Genomic DNA, 15,532 nt, shown 5'->3' on the forward strand with positions numbered 1-15,532 from the left:
CTGCATGGTCTGTTGTTGGTCCCGAGGTGACTGAAGCCGTCTTGGAGTTCTTTGCGTCAGGACAGATTTTAAAGCAATGGAACTCCGCCAATCTGGTTTTAATACCAAAGAAGACAAACGCCTCACTAACTACAGACTTCAGACCTATATCCTGTCTTAATACGGTTTATAAAGTCATCTCCAAGCTGCTGGCCTCTCGGCTAAAGGAGATTCTCCCTATCATGGTGTCCAAGGCACAGTCCGCATTCTTACCGGGGCGTCTATTAGCGGAAAACGTCCTCCTCGCCACTGACCTTGTCAATGGCTACAACACGCAGACACTCTCTCCTAGAGGAATGTTGAAAGTCGACCTTCGGAAAGCATTCGACTGTGTACGCTGGGACTTCATTCTCGCCTCTCTTAAGGCTCTGGCGATACCGGACAGCTACATCGCACTCATCAAGGAATGCTTATCAACAGCTTCTTTTTCGGTCTCGGTTAACGGAGTGTCAGGCGGTTTCTTCAAGAGTACCAAGGGGATCCGTCAGGGTGATCCCCTTTCTCCGTATCTCTTCGTGCTGGCAATGGAAGGTCTCTCTCGACTTCTCTGCTCGCGGTATGAATCTGGCGCGATCGGCTATCACCCAAGAACGGCAGATCTAAAGATATCTCACCTCATGTTCGCGGATGACGTTATGGTCTTCTTTGACGGAACAAGCAACAGCCTTCATGGAATCTCGGAATGTCTTGACGACTTCGCTTCCTGGTCTGGTCTCCACATGAACACAACAAAAACGGAGCTATTTACCTCAGGAGTAGACCATAGCGAAACCGCTGCTATTACTAGCTATGGTTTCCCAACTGGTCAATTCCCGATCAGGTATCTTGGCCTCCCTCTAATGAGCCGGAAGCTAAAGATCTCGGAATACGCTCAGCTGATCACAAAGATCACACAGAGATTTCAGTCCTGGTCAGCAAAAATTCTATCTTTCGCGGGTAGGCTTCAGCTGCTTAAGACGGTTATTTTCGGATTGGTTAATTTCTGGATTTCCGCCTTCGTTCTACCTAAAGGCTGTATCAAGAATATTGAAACCCTTTGCTCTCGGTTCCTATGGTCTGGTAATATGGAGAAGCGAAGCATAGCGAAAGTAGCCTGGACAACGGTCTGTCTACCGAAGAAAGAAGGTGGTCTTGGGCTTAGAAGATTTACTACCTGGAACCAGGTGCTGTGCCTAAAGTTCATCTGGATTCTACTCTCTAGAGCTCCATCTCTGTGGGCGGACTGGCACTGGAGCACGCACCTGAACGGCCACTCCTTCTGGACCATCACGGAGAGTATATCTGACTCATGGGCATGGCGTAAACTTCTGGCTCTGCGACCTCTTGCGCTCCAGTTCTGTAAAATGAAGTTGGGAAATGGGGTCTCTGCAAGCTTCTGGCATGATCAGTGGACTCCTTTCGGCCAATTAATTGATCACATTGGCCCTATGGGGCCTCGGGCATTGCGTGTTAGAATGAATGCAGTAGTGGCCGATGCTATAGCAGGTCCAGCTTGGACACTTCCTCATCCACGCTCCCAACAGGAAGTCGAATTACATACTCACCTCACTACTATTGCATTGCCACTAACCAATGATGTTTGTGATGAATATGAATGGGTTGCTGGTGATTGTGCTCTGCGTGTTTTCAGGTCTAGCTCAACTTGGGAAATACTCAGACCCAGACAACAACCACAGAACTGGGTCGATGTGGTATGGTTCAAAGGAGCTATCCCCAAGCATAGCTTCAACATGTGGATTGCAAATTACGACAGATTGCCCACCCGTTCAAGACTCGCCGCATGGGGTTTAGCGGTCTCCCCCTCCTGCCCATTCTGCTCCAACTGCGATGAAACTAGAGACCACCTGTTACTCTCTTGCGCATACAGCCAGGCCGTATGGAGCGAGGTCCTGCTCAGATGCCAACCGTCAAGCGCAATGTTTGTAAACTGGTCTGAACTCCTTTCCTGGATCAGAGCTCCAGCTTCTACCAAGCTTTCTCTTCTTCGAAAGCTAGCAGCCCACACAGTGGTATATCACCTCTGGAAACAGAGGAACAACTTGGTTCACAATCAAGTTTCTATCACACCGCAGGCATTGTTCTACAGCATTGATAAAGAGCTACGGAACATCATCTCTGCAAGGAGGCATATGAAGCATTTTGACCCTCTCATGGCCATGTGGCTGAGATAAAATGTTTCTTCTTCGTTTAAATATGATCCATCTTGTTTTTTATTCCTTTTTTGCCGAGATGGCTCGAACATAAGATCTTCTTGTAAAATCTTCTTTTCATTTATGATATTTACAATTTAGCAAAAAAAAAAAAAGGTGGGTCTTGGATTTGAGCATAAAAAGGAGGGAATCGAGCATTTATTGATACGGGTTGAGTGTATTGATGGAAATGCGAAGCCACATCCAACATTCACCCAAACTAAATATATCAAATAGACTTATGGTATATTTTAAGAGTTTTCTATGTTGAAATTATGAAAATCTCAGACGGGCGTTCGGGTCTTCGGATCGGATTCGGACCTGTTCTTTTTGGATCCAAGTCTTTTGGATCTTAAACACTTAGACCCAATAGATATTTAAAAATTTTCAGTTTGGATTTAGGTGGGTTCTTTTCGAATCTAGATCTGTTCTAATCTATAATTAAAATGCCCATAAAATATCTATAATTTTGCGGATCCATATCGGACCAGGGTCGGATTCAAGTATTTAGGATCTGAAAAGGACATGAAATACACAACTCCATCAAAATTAGTCGGTATATTATATATATATATATATATATATAAATGAAACTATTAATAATAAAATAAAATATTTTAAAACTTTAAATTTTATATTTTAAAGCTTCATATTACTTAAAAATATTATAAAATAATAACAAATGTTATTAACAAAAGATATTTCAACTAAATCATAAAATAATATATATTAAATAGCACACAAAAAATCACAGTATTGGATATACTTGTTTTTAAGTAAGGTACAAATCGGTTCTTATCGGGTTGGGTTTATTCGGCTCGATTCTTTTCGGGTCCGGATCTATTCGAATCGGTTTCTTTCGGTTCTGATTATTTCGGATAAAATAAATTTAGATCAAAAATGTACTTGCAAATTTTCGGTTCAGTACGGGTTGAATAGTTTTGGCCGGTTCTGGTTCGTATCCAGATTTAAATGCTTATGCCTAGTTTTGAAGTTCTAGTTCTTGTGTAACATAAATAATAAAAGTTCCACTTTTTAATTTTTTTTGGGTTGACTAAATAAATTTGCAAGTCACACAATAATTCCGTGTACATCTCCGTTAGTCCAAACAAAGGAACAAATGTTACATAGAAATGACAACAATATCCTATCTTATCATACATTCAAATGTCCAACAAGACATACAATCTCCTTTTAAAAAAGTAAATCTTAAATATCCTCCTTAGACAACAAAGTGTCTCTCTCACCGATCATTCATTTTCAGATTATATGAAAATATATATATCATTACTAAACTACACAATACATTCCACTGCTCCTGGCCCTGCACTTCACTTCTTACTCCCGGTGGTCTTAGGGAAGATTAAATGTAGAAGTAGAAGATTGATTTTTGTTTCTTCTGCAGACGATCATTAAACAGTTCTTTTAGTTGTTGCATTCAGGGACCTTCCGAGCATAAGCTAGCACCATTACAAATTCTTTTGCAGAGGAACCTATAGTTGCAGCCACTCTTTCATGCTTAGATGTTGTTTCCAACCACAGCTCCACTAAGCTGTGAAGCTCCAACGTTGGGATCACTGCTTCTCCCATACATCTTATCTCTACCTGTCATACCACATATATAAACAATTGTACAAAAGGGTGAGTTAGTTTTATTTCAAACGTTCAAGGATCTTAGCTAATCAAAACGGTAAGGAACCGGTGAGACAAATTAGCCATGATCTCAAAAGGATTGTTCCCCTATCACGCTATACTTGTGGCAAGTGAGTCATAAACATTGACTCTTTTTATAGAAGTACGGTCATCTTAAGCTAAAGTTGCAACTGCACAAAGAAGGTTGCTTACCTCAGTTTCACTCTTGAGATCAAGCTTCCTCATAAGGTACTTTTGGATAAACGAAACTGGAATATTCCCATCCCTGTCATATAATGAGACAGCAGATCAACTCTTGCACAGTTTCTTCCAAACAGAAAATTAGACAGTCCCTATCAAGAACTAGGTGTGCGACAATGTAGCCCAAAAATATAGAGGGCTCTACTGAGAAATGTATACCACATTAATAAAAATGACATAAAAACTCTCTGCGTAAAACAACTGCGAAATCAAATTTGAAACGATAAATGCAGTAAGTAATATTTTGCCAAATATAAACTCAATGCCAAGAAGATAGAGCCTTCAAAAGAAAACTTACCTTATTCTCAAGTAGTTTGCTGGAATCTGAGGCAAGGATGTTTCTCCTTCCCTGAAATCAGTAAGTCTTGTCAAGATAACAACGCATAGAAATGAAAAGACAAAGAAAATCATGAACAGCGGTTTAAGAAAACTCAGTAACAGAGCAAGAATCTCACTGATTATTTGAAGCTACAAGTGAGAACCAAACAGGACCCTTTCTCCTCTCCTGTTTCAGGCTTTCTGAATCCGGTAGTGGTGGGATTCTTGAATCACCAAAAGTGGACGACCTTTTACGTCGAGTCCTACGCGTTCTTTTAACCGTGGCAGTTTCTGATGTTGTTGGATCACCATTATTTCTGATCTCTTCCTCAAGTTTACATTTTCTTTTATAATCCTTTGTTTTGGTTTTATTCCCCTGAACATCAGCGTGAGATGCATTTCCATGCTCAGACTTTGTTCCGTTTGCCACATCCACAAGAAAATTTAAAGGTTTCCAAAGGTTTAATTTGGAATCCCAAGGTTCAGCACCATCCTTGTTTCTTCGATTAGAGAGAGACTGGCTAGGCTCTGCATATGAAGACTGCAAAGAAAAACATATATAAATGCATTGGTAACTCCCTACAGATCATAATCAGAACATAAATTAAAAGACACAAAGCTAAAGAGAGTAATCAAATCACCTTCTTTACCTGCCTTTTACTCTGAGTAAAATCTTTAAGCGTTTCAGGCGAGCTTCCGCTCTCTGTGTGATCATCTCCAATTTCTTCTTCCTTCTTCACAGTTCTCTTAGTGAATGAACCACTACCACGCACATCTTTCCTCATGAGAGATTTTGTTCTCTTTCCTGTTGTACCAGTTTGTGCTGAAACCCTTGGTGTGTCTACCACCAAAGACGAGATAGACCTCTCTTTCCTCCTTGCAGGTAATGTGATCGAGGACACAACTTCAGGCGCCCTCTCTCTTTTTCGTTTTGGAGTAAATATTTTAGCCTTCAAGTCTTGCAAAATGTGGTCGGGCCTAAAAGATATGAATAAGATTGGTTCCTTAGCAAATGTATGAGTTCACCACCAACAAAAGCTTATACAGTTATATAAGTATTAGTACTAGTCTTCTAAGGGAGAGATAGTACTAGCGAGAATTGATTCTGGTTCTCACTAAAAATAGTTGATGTCAGCAAAAGCTAATCAGTATATATGTGCTTCTGAATAAAATCATTTTTCTTTGATTGATTCCACATTATGCCACAAAACTTATTGAGAAACCTTCCATATATGACGCATTCCAGCATAGTCGTGTATAACTTTTTAGCATTATGTTAAAATTATTTGTTTCATCAATAGTAGAAGCCAAATATAGAAAGAAGGGATCACTGCTGAACCAAGCCTCATGGGTAAATTGTGTAATAGCAATAGAGGAGAAGAAGAAACAACCTTAGTTTCTCCAGTGGGGCACCCCCGAGGTCAATATCACATACTGGACAACTCTCTATCTCATCCTCTGTGATTTTCTCATAGATGCATTTTCTACAAACTGCATAAAAGTGATATAATGACTTATCTCATTTATATAGATAATAACTATCAAATAAGAAAATAAATGATTTGTATCATATGTGATCAAATTACTTCAAATATCAAACAAACAATTTCTCGGGATCCATTAACAAAAAAAAAATTTCTCGGATCTAAAGTTCAACTAAAAATGAGTAGCATTATGTTTAGAGGTTTAAGCAAGATGGCTGGCTGCCAAGTTTGAAACTTATTAGGTGCAAGAATAGATTTTTCTGACTCCTATATAGCAATGCCGATTATTTTTTATGGCTTCAACTGTATCATGTACTAACAGTTGTATTGACAGGAACTTGTAGACTAGTGGTTGATAGACTTTGTCCAGTTTGGTATAAATCATGCACTTAGATAGTTAACAGCCTAAGGAAACGAGATAGAATAATATCAAAACACAATTAATTAATGGTGATACTGCTTGTTTGTGTCCCCAGAAACCAAAGAGAAAATCAAAATGAGAACACTTAATTGTGACAGTGCTGTAAGCAGATAGTGCAAGGCACGGTAAACATTCCAATTCAAAGGATGCTAAAAACAGACAGAAACTTCAAGGGAAATATCTGAGTTTTGGCATATGGAATCGCAGTTGCTAACATATACTTCTCTTGAATCAGATGGAAAAGAGCATGACAATATGTGGTTTACTTAAGCTCCACAACTACAGAATGTCAGACTACGTATAATAATTTGACTAGTTTTGCAATCGCAGTAAACAAGGAAATGTTCCCCGCTGTATAACTTTGGCATTGTACATTGGTGTTGTCAAATTAAAAAAAAAAAACTTGAATAATATACAGAGAAATCCATTCGAAAGATGACTGTGTAATGTATTAAATGAAGCTAAAGGCCAGTTAGATCTTCAAGATATCTAAATTGACTTAGATTGAAATAGAATCTTGAAGAAGTAAAGAGAGGCTACTAGTACTGGTCCTTGTAACTTGAAACTTCCCAACACAAAACTTACATGCTGGATCATAACAAAGCATGTGACACCCCTAAGTAACAACAACATGATTAGCCAACACCATTATCGTTGACCAAGAAAACACACCGCAACTTGAAGGCCAAAACCAAGATTATCAATCAATCAATCAAGTACGTACACGAGGAAGCAACTCAAAAACCAAATTTAAAACGTAAATCGAAAAGAACTAACAGGTGTGAAGGCACTCGGAGATAGTGGTGGCGTCACGGAGGAGGTTGTCGCAGAGAGAACAAGTCATGCATGCCACCACCGTCTCCCTCTTCACCTTAGCCACCATTTCTCCCTCCATTGCTCCCTATCGAGACGAAGATTACTCGGTTAATCGTTACGTACTATTATCCCCAAAAAACTGCATGTAGACTTAAAAAAACAGCGACGACCCACAGAGAAAGAAGCTCACCCAAATTTACGTTCACGTCGGCGATAGAGACGTTCGAATCCAAATCCGATGGGATCTCTCTGCACTTAATTTGAGGGAGACGATCTGAAATCGAAGAAAGGTTAATGCCTGCCTCTCTCTCCTCTCCTCTCCTCTCCTCTCCTCTGTGGAGAATAGAAACTATCCCGTCGTCAAACAGTGAAGAATACACGTTTCCTCCTTTTTTTTCCTTTTTTTTTGTAAATGGGCTTTTCGGAATCAGGGTTTTCAAAGCCCAGCAGTAATGAACTCTCTGCGGTTTTCACTTTTGTTTACTTACAGTTTAAACTAAAAAAGGTAAAAACTTCTATTCTGAGAGCAAACGTGACTCAAATGTCTAACAAAATTAAGATAAGATTTTAGAGGATGGAACCAAATGAGTTGATGGATTAGATTCTGTTAACTTACTTCAATTAATGTTCCTACTAGGTGACCGACCCGCACCCTATGCGGACATAACAAAATTCAAAATATAGAATAAATAATGTATAGTTTTAGAAATAACGGATTTTACATCTTAATACCACCGTCTTTGCGAGAAAGCATCAGTCATGAAAAAAGCTGGTACTCAATATTTGACATGGACGAGAGGAACAAAGTAACTTCAGTATCAAGAGGCAGTTATTGTGTATATGTATAATTGCAACGTCTCAAAAATAATTTGTGTGTTTAAGAAAAAAATTTCAAGAGGGATTTTATAGTGTAATAAGGTAAGTCATTACAAACAAATTAAGAATTTAGAAACATTAAGGTAAATTGGCATTTAAAATTTCAATAAATGTGATAATAACTTAGGCAAGAAATGTTTAAAATAAATAAGGTAACTTACATATAAACTATTCATAAGTTACTTTGCAACTTACACATGTCAAATCAGAAAACGACATGTGCAATAGAAAAGAGCTGAAGAAAAAAAATGATGATATAGCTCACCTTCTCAAAGAACATATAGAACTTCTTCTTATAATTTAAAACATATGATAAGCCAATATAAATAATTTTATAAATTTATTTATAATTTAATAAATGATTTATAAAGCATACATGGAATTTATTAGACATTAATAGTTATTATGATACTTTATATAAAAATATAAGGCTTTTTATACGTATATAAAATAATTATACCAATTCAAATAAACATTTTTGTTTCTTATTTTATGTAATTTATAAATATATAAAAAATTTGATCACATTATTACTCTTTCATAGTTTCAACAATTAGTTACCATAAATAATTATTTCTAAAATTATGTAGATTATTTGGAAAATGGTAATTGAATTATCATTTCCTTTTAGATATAATTATAATAAATAAAATCCTCAAATCATCGGCCAATCAAATTATAACAATTTGAAGAGTTCATTTATGATCGACACGTAATAAAAAAAATCACTTATATGACTTCTCAATCAATATGTAGTAGATTTATATTTTTACAAATAATTTATAACATTTTATAAATTATTAAAAATTCTGATAAATTTATTCTTTAAACAACGATAAATAATTTAAAAATAATATTAATAAACATGTTTGGATTTTGTTATATTTAAAATAGTTATTATATAACTATATTCGAATACAATTCATCAAGTAGAGTATAAAACTATTATAATTATCTTATATAAAATTTTGTTCATTATATTTTATAGTTTATAAATATTGAAAGTAATAAATAAAACATTATTAATCTTTCTATAATTTTGAGAATTAGTTTCCATAAATTGTTATTTGTAATATTCTTTAGATTATGTGGCATGTGATGTTAAATGATTTTAGACTTACCTTAAATTTGTAGATCTAAATTAAATAAATAAAAATTAAGAACAATCGACTAATCAAATTATAATAATTTCTTGAAACTTCACCTATGAGCGACACGTCACCAGAAATCACTAAAGTGACTTCTCTTTCAAAATATGGAATAAATAGTGCATAGTTTTAGAAGTAACAGATTTTATATTATCATTAATTAGAATTGCATTGTATATGTGTTGTAATTCTTTACTTTAGGTGAATAATTTTATTTTTACATAAATAATATCAAAACATTTATGTAGACATATTAAAAAAATTATAATAAAATTGAAAATATTATCCATAAATAATATAAATTATGAAGTACAATTCTCGATAAAAAAAACAAAATCCATTAGAAACCTGCAAAAAAATTCTTAAAAGCAATTGGACGGGTTAACATTATTTGATAGATCTATAAGTTTCTAAATTTTATTGAAAAGAAAATAATATTAAATTGACATACCGTCATCGAAATAGTCGAAATACTTGATTCGTAAGCTGTGAAGGTATACCGCGCATCCGCAAAATAATCGAAATATTAAATTGACATACCGCGCATCCGCAAAATACTTCTCCGGAACTTCACTCGGAAATTCATCAGCTGTTCCAACAAAATTTGTTTGAAAGAAGCTAATTTTGTACGGATTCGCGGTTGTTCGATAATCACCAATAGCATCGTACAATTTGAATAACTGAACAACCTTAGCATCGCCCTCTGTTAGTTTCCCTTCAAATTGTTTGATGAGCTGTTCACCAACTGAAGCATGAATTCTTGTCCCCTACACGAAGATGAGATAAAGTTATATGAGTTTGATTGAGAACAAAAGACTAAAGACGATTATGAGTTGTAAAAAATGTAGTAATCTACTTACTTCTTTATCAACGAAAACCATTTCGATGGTGTTTCCGGAATCTTTGTTGTAATTTCTCCATAAGTGAAGAATCCTAACCTCAATACGTCATGTATTTTTACATGATTTTAATTGCCTGATAAAAGACACTCGGTTTTTGGAAGCTTGAACTATTGCCATACTGTTTTTAAAAATTTGATATCTTCACAATACTGTATTGTATTATATGTAAGACCTTGAGAGTATCTTTATATATAGTCGACTTTTCATAATAAATGACATTTGAATATTTATTTTCTGCAATAAATATTGAAATAGATTAAAAAAAGATATTAACTCTACATTGTCATAAGCTGGTTTGCATTTAATATATATAAGAACTTGCGCAAGTAATGCATATTTAAAACAAGGTAAGTCATTAAAAATGAATTAACAATTAAGAAAGATTTAAAAGTCGAATTAATGTGATACTAACTTGCGCAAGAAATGCTTATTCTCAATAAGACAATTTTATATTGTCGACCTTTCAAAAATAAATGACGTTGCTATATTTATTCTTCACAATAAATATTAAAATAGATTAAAGAAAGTTATCCCCCTATTAACTATTTCACCGGGAATTTTATATTGTAATAAGGTAAGTCATTACAAACGAATTAAGAATTTAGAAACATTAAGGTAAATTGGCATTTAAAATTTTAATAAATGTGATAATAACTTTGGCAAGAAATGTTTAAAATAAATAAGGTAACTTACATTTAAACTATTCATAAGTTACTTTGCAACTTGCGCAAGAAAAAAAAATTATTCATAAGTTACTTTGCAAAATAAATAAGGTAATTAACTTCCATTTAAACTATTCATAAGTTATTTTAAAATTCTGATAAATTTATTCTTTAAACAACAATAAATAATTTAAAAATAATATTAATAAACATGTTTGGATTTTGTTATATTTAAAATATTTATTATATAATTATATTCGAATACAATTCATCAAGTATAGTATAAAACTATTATAATTATCTTATATAAAATTTCGTTCATTATATTTTTATAGTTTATAAATATTGAAAGTGATATATAAAACATTATTAATCTTTCTATAATTTCGAGAATTAGTTTCCATAAATTGTTATTTGTAATATTCTTTAGATTATATGGCAAGTGGTGTTAAATGATTTTAGACTTACCTTAAATTTTTAGATCTAAATTAAATAAATAAAAATTAAGAACAATCGACCAATCAAATTATAACAATTAAATTAAAACTTCACCTATGAGCGACACGTCACCAGAAATCACTAAAGTGACTTCTTTTTTAATATATAGAGGGATTTATAAAAAAATTCAATGATTTCATGGTAGAATCATAATAGCACACGATATTCAATAATTCAACACATTGTTACAAGTTAAAGCTTACAATTTAGAGTCACTAAGACTCAGCATACAATTGAGACCCTAAACTTATCTATTAAAATGGATTTGTACCGTTAGATATATCATCTATATAATCTATATATAAGCACGTCCGGCTCAATGTTTTACTGGGCCCTGTACAATTTTAATTTTTATATGAGTAATATTAATAATCTGTAAAAACATGACCCTAAATTTTTTTTAAAACGGACTTTAAATCTTAACTAAAATTTTGCAAAAATATACGGGCCCTGTGCAAATTCATCTTGGGCACATGCCAAGTGTCGGGCCTGTATATAAGTTGTTTACGTGCAATTTATCGTGTTTTTTTTTTGCATATCTTCTGGCATTGCCATCAGGCCAAGTTGGTTTAGATTCTTATACAAGGTCAGCTTTATGGATACTGCAGTTTTTTTAGGATGTGGACCAAAAACAAATAAGTACATACTGTTAGGAAAAAAAACTGTCATAAAAAACTAGTATGCAAGGTCGGCGTACATATAAATAGGGCCCCAAAAATAATTTTAGACCCCAAAATTTATAATTTTTGTTTACATAGATATAGTCACGTGCCTCCGAAATCTTAGGGTCGATCTTACTAGTATGGGTTGGATACGAAGTAGAGCTGAAAATTATTATCCGGGATCCATTTCGGATCTGTTTCGAAAATAAGAAAATCTAGGATATCTGGATTTGGAAAGAAGCATGAAATACCATAATACACCCCCCCCTTTTTTTTTTTGATAAAGGGCTTCTACCATAATACACTTTTTCTTCCGGATATCAAAATATTGGCTAACTACCGCAGTTGAAAAGATTAATATCTTAAAGTGGTTGGCTACTTGTAGTTTTGATGTTGAATTCATGTTCTCAAGTGGATGGGAGAGTTTAGCTCACCATTTGAAATTATTATAAGATGCAATAACGAGAAAAATTAATATGGTAAATGATAAGCTATTTGATTGTGGATTTATTAACAGACACAATTTTCTGGCTTTTATCGAGATAGTAAGTATCATCTCTAAGAACTTACTAGCCAAGGTTGTGATCTTTAAATCTTCGTATGAATTGTTAATCGTTGTCATGACTCTTAAAACACGTCACTGAAAGAATATTTGAAATCTTTAAATCACGATTTTTATATTTAAATAAGTTCTTTCAATTTCATTTAAGATACATGCAGAATTATCATTGGCATGCGTAGCCTTACATAATTTGATTGGTAAACATTATCGATCAGATAAATTCTCTGTTGAAGATCCCGATGACAATGCAGAAAATATGAAAGCCAACAATGCAAGAGATGATTTTGAAAAATGAATTTTTTTTTCAAAAGACGGTGAAAACATGGAAAGAGGCTGGTTTCAATTTATTTATTTGCAACAATATTATACTCTCTCTCTGTTCCCGAAAGAAAGATTTTCTAGAGTATTCACGCATATTAAGAAAACAATTAAGTTTTTACAATTAAATTTATTATTTATTTTACTATACATTTTCCAATAAATATCAACCAATAGTATTCAACCAATTCAAAAATTTTCAATTAATGTTTCTTAAAAGTATACAACTTTTCAACATTAACTACTAAAAGTATCTTAAATTTTTAGAAAATTTATCATTTTGGAACAAAAAATAAATCTAGAAAATCCTACTTTCACGAACAGAGGGAGTATTATTTTTTTATTATTGATTTATAATTACAATGAACTCCATTAAAATTCGGTATAAAATGAATATATTACAACCAAATCTATTATATTCCATCTTATTTTCCAAAAGAATTCAGTCGAATCTATTAAAATAATTATAGTTACAATTCCATAAAATTCCATTGAATTCATTTTTTCAATAATTGTCATTCGGTTCAGTTGAGTTATTTTCTTCTTTGTCAATGTTATATAATTCGCTTCAGGGAAAATTTCATAAAAATACTCCAACTAAATTTTATTAAACTTTTTAATTTCCAAACATTTTTGCTATCCAGTTTAATACCCAAACTAATTAATTTGCTCATTTTAATCCATTTAATTTAAAAATTGTGTACATTTTAATACCCAAATTATGCTCATTTTAATAATAAGTTTCAAACTAAATTTAGAAAATCTCTATTATTCAAAAACAAATTGTAAAACCTTGAGATTTATTTAATTTTTTTAAAATAAAAGTAACTAAATTTTGGACAATCTTAATATTTTATAATATTAGTTTTGTTTTAATTTCAAATTAAGTTTGTTCAGAATTAAAATTTTATAAAATTTTAAATATTATCCAAAAGTTAGTTACGTTTTTTATTAAAATTTAAAATAAAATTTGAAAACTTTCAGTTTTTTTTAATTATAGATTTTTTTTTAAGTTTTGCTTAAAACGTAATAATATTTTTGATTAAAATTAGCATAGTTTGACTATTAAAATGAGCGCAAATTAAAAAGTAAATGTATTAAAATAAGAAAAATATTTAGTTTAGGTACTAAATTGGGTAGCAAAAAAAAGGCATTAGAAAATTTAACGAAATTTAGTTGATGTATTTTTAGGCAAGTTTCTCTTAGCTTCATTTTTTATACACCACAATTTTTCAGAGCTTAATTTCAAATTTAGTTAACAGCAACAACAGTGTTGGATGCAATTTTATGTAAACTTTTTTTTTGAGCAACTATTTTATGTAAACTTATATATAATCCACATCAGTAGAGAAGAGGGAATGAGATTAAATATGACACGTGGGGGGAGACCATTGGTGGAGAATGGATAGAACCATATCCAAGCTAGATGGTTTGTATTGGTTCTGAGAGATTTTTCTCCACCACTGATTTAGTTGTTATGCTCGATTCAAAAAGCCAACACAAGCAAAACAATTAAAGGTTGTGTAGTTGTTGTAAGCAAAAAAGAGAGATAGAGAGAAATGGCTAGCTTCACCGCCTCCGCTTCCACCCTCTCGGTCGCTCGTCCTGCTCTCCTTCTCAAGCCCACCGTCGCCGTCTCTGCTCCTGTTCTTGGTAAAGTTCGTTCCCTTGTCTCTTCTTCTATCTTAGATCTCACCTTATACTAGAAACTCAATCTGGTCACATGCAAAGCGAAGATCTCTTGGTTTGCTTTATATATTCCTTGTGTGGTTGATCTTTAGTAGTTTGGTGGAGAGTCAACATGATTTCAAGAAAACCATTTTGACTAAAAGTTCTTGTTGTGAATGAATGTGTGATTTAAAAATATATAGACCGGAGCTTGCAAGAACCATTTTGGAAGTCACTGGTTTAGAGTTGTGAACTTGTTTTTATTATTGTTGCTCAGGTTTGCCTCCAATGAGTAAGAGGAAGGGAGGAGTGAAGTGCTCGATGGAGACCAAGCAAGGAAACGTCTCAGCCGTGGGAGCTGGAGTTTCTGCGGCGGCTACAGCAGCTTTGACAGCTGTGATGAGCAGCCCGGCTATGGCTTTGGTGGACGACAGGATGTCAACTGAGGGAACCGGCTTGCCCTTTGGACTTAGCAACAACCTCTTGGGATGGATTCTTTTGGGAGTGTTTGGTTTGATCTGGACTTTCTACTTTACCTACACTTCATCTCTCGACGAGGATGAAGAATCTGGTCTTTCACTCTAAACATGAACTATATATGTTCTTCATCAGTGTCATCTCTCTCCTTTTCCATTTTCGTGTGAGGACATGAACCAAACAGTGTTATTCTGGTTACTTGTAATTTAAGCAAACACCAAAAAAACTATTTTTCATGTGTACATGTTTCACAATCTGTAGAATCAAAACACCTAATACATTTAAGAAACTTAATTTTGTTTATTATAATAAAATCTGCAAGAAAATAAAAACATTATAGTAGTTTAAATTCTCTAAATAAATATTAGAAAAACTCTTAGATATTATTGAAAAAAGATAAAACAAGATGACGAACACAAGAATCTTCTGGAGCTTTATCCCACATTAGTCCAATTTCATCGTTTGTTTTGTAAGCTTTTGCTCTAGCCAAAGGACTCCGTCCTCTCTTAAACATGTACCTGCCTTGGTATTTGATTAAGACCACTTGGTGATCCCGAATTCTTGATCGTAATATAATCCATGTCTGGAACTATAGAAAT

General features: G+C 33.6%; 2 protein-coding genes across 3 annotated transcripts; one reads left to right on the forward strand and one right to left on the reverse strand.

Moving 5' to 3' along the window:
* Positions 1 to 3,327: 3,327 nt before the first annotated feature.
* On the reverse strand, positions 3,328 to 7,593 carry LOC106451411 (E3 ubiquitin protein ligase DRIP2). 2 transcript variants are annotated; one of them, XM_013893343.3, is made up of 8 exons: positions 7,351 to 7,593; positions 7,122 to 7,245; positions 5,831 to 5,930; positions 5,090 to 5,417; positions 4,577 to 4,980; positions 4,420 to 4,470; positions 4,074 to 4,146; positions 3,328 to 3,833 (listed from the first exon to the last, which is right to left on the reverse strand). In XM_013893343.3, the coding sequence occupies exons 2-8, from the start codon at positions 7,237 to 7,239 to the stop codon at positions 3,654 to 3,656; spliced, it is 1,254 nt and encodes a 417-aa protein (XP_013748797.2). In that variant the 5' UTR covers positions 7,240 to 7,245; positions 7,351 to 7,593; the 3' UTR covers positions 3,328 to 3,653. The 2 variants fall into 2 exon arrangements, with proteins under 2 accessions (XP_013748797.2, XP_013748796.2); XM_013893342.3 differs by having other exon boundaries at positions 5,081 to 5,417.
* Positions 7,594 to 14,153: 6,560 nt separating this feature from the next.
* Positions 14,154 to 15,175, forward strand: LOC106451413 (photosystem II reaction center W protein, chloroplastic). The gene is made up of 2 exons (XM_013893344.3): positions 14,154 to 14,441; positions 14,734 to 15,175. Exons 1-2 carry the CDS (start codon positions 14,348 to 14,350, stop codon positions 15,039 to 15,041), a joined length of 402 nt encoding a protein of 133 aa, XP_013748798.1. The 5' UTR covers positions 14,154 to 14,347; the 3' UTR covers positions 15,042 to 15,175.
* Positions 15,176 to 15,532: the final 357 nt, after the last annotated feature.

The sequence above is a fragment of the Brassica napus genome, chromosome A5 (assembly GCF_020379485.1).
Source record: "Brassica napus cultivar Da-Ae chromosome A5, Da-Ae, whole genome shotgun sequence".
NCBI lineage: Eukaryota > Viridiplantae > Streptophyta > Magnoliopsida > Brassicales > Brassicaceae > Brassica > Brassica napus.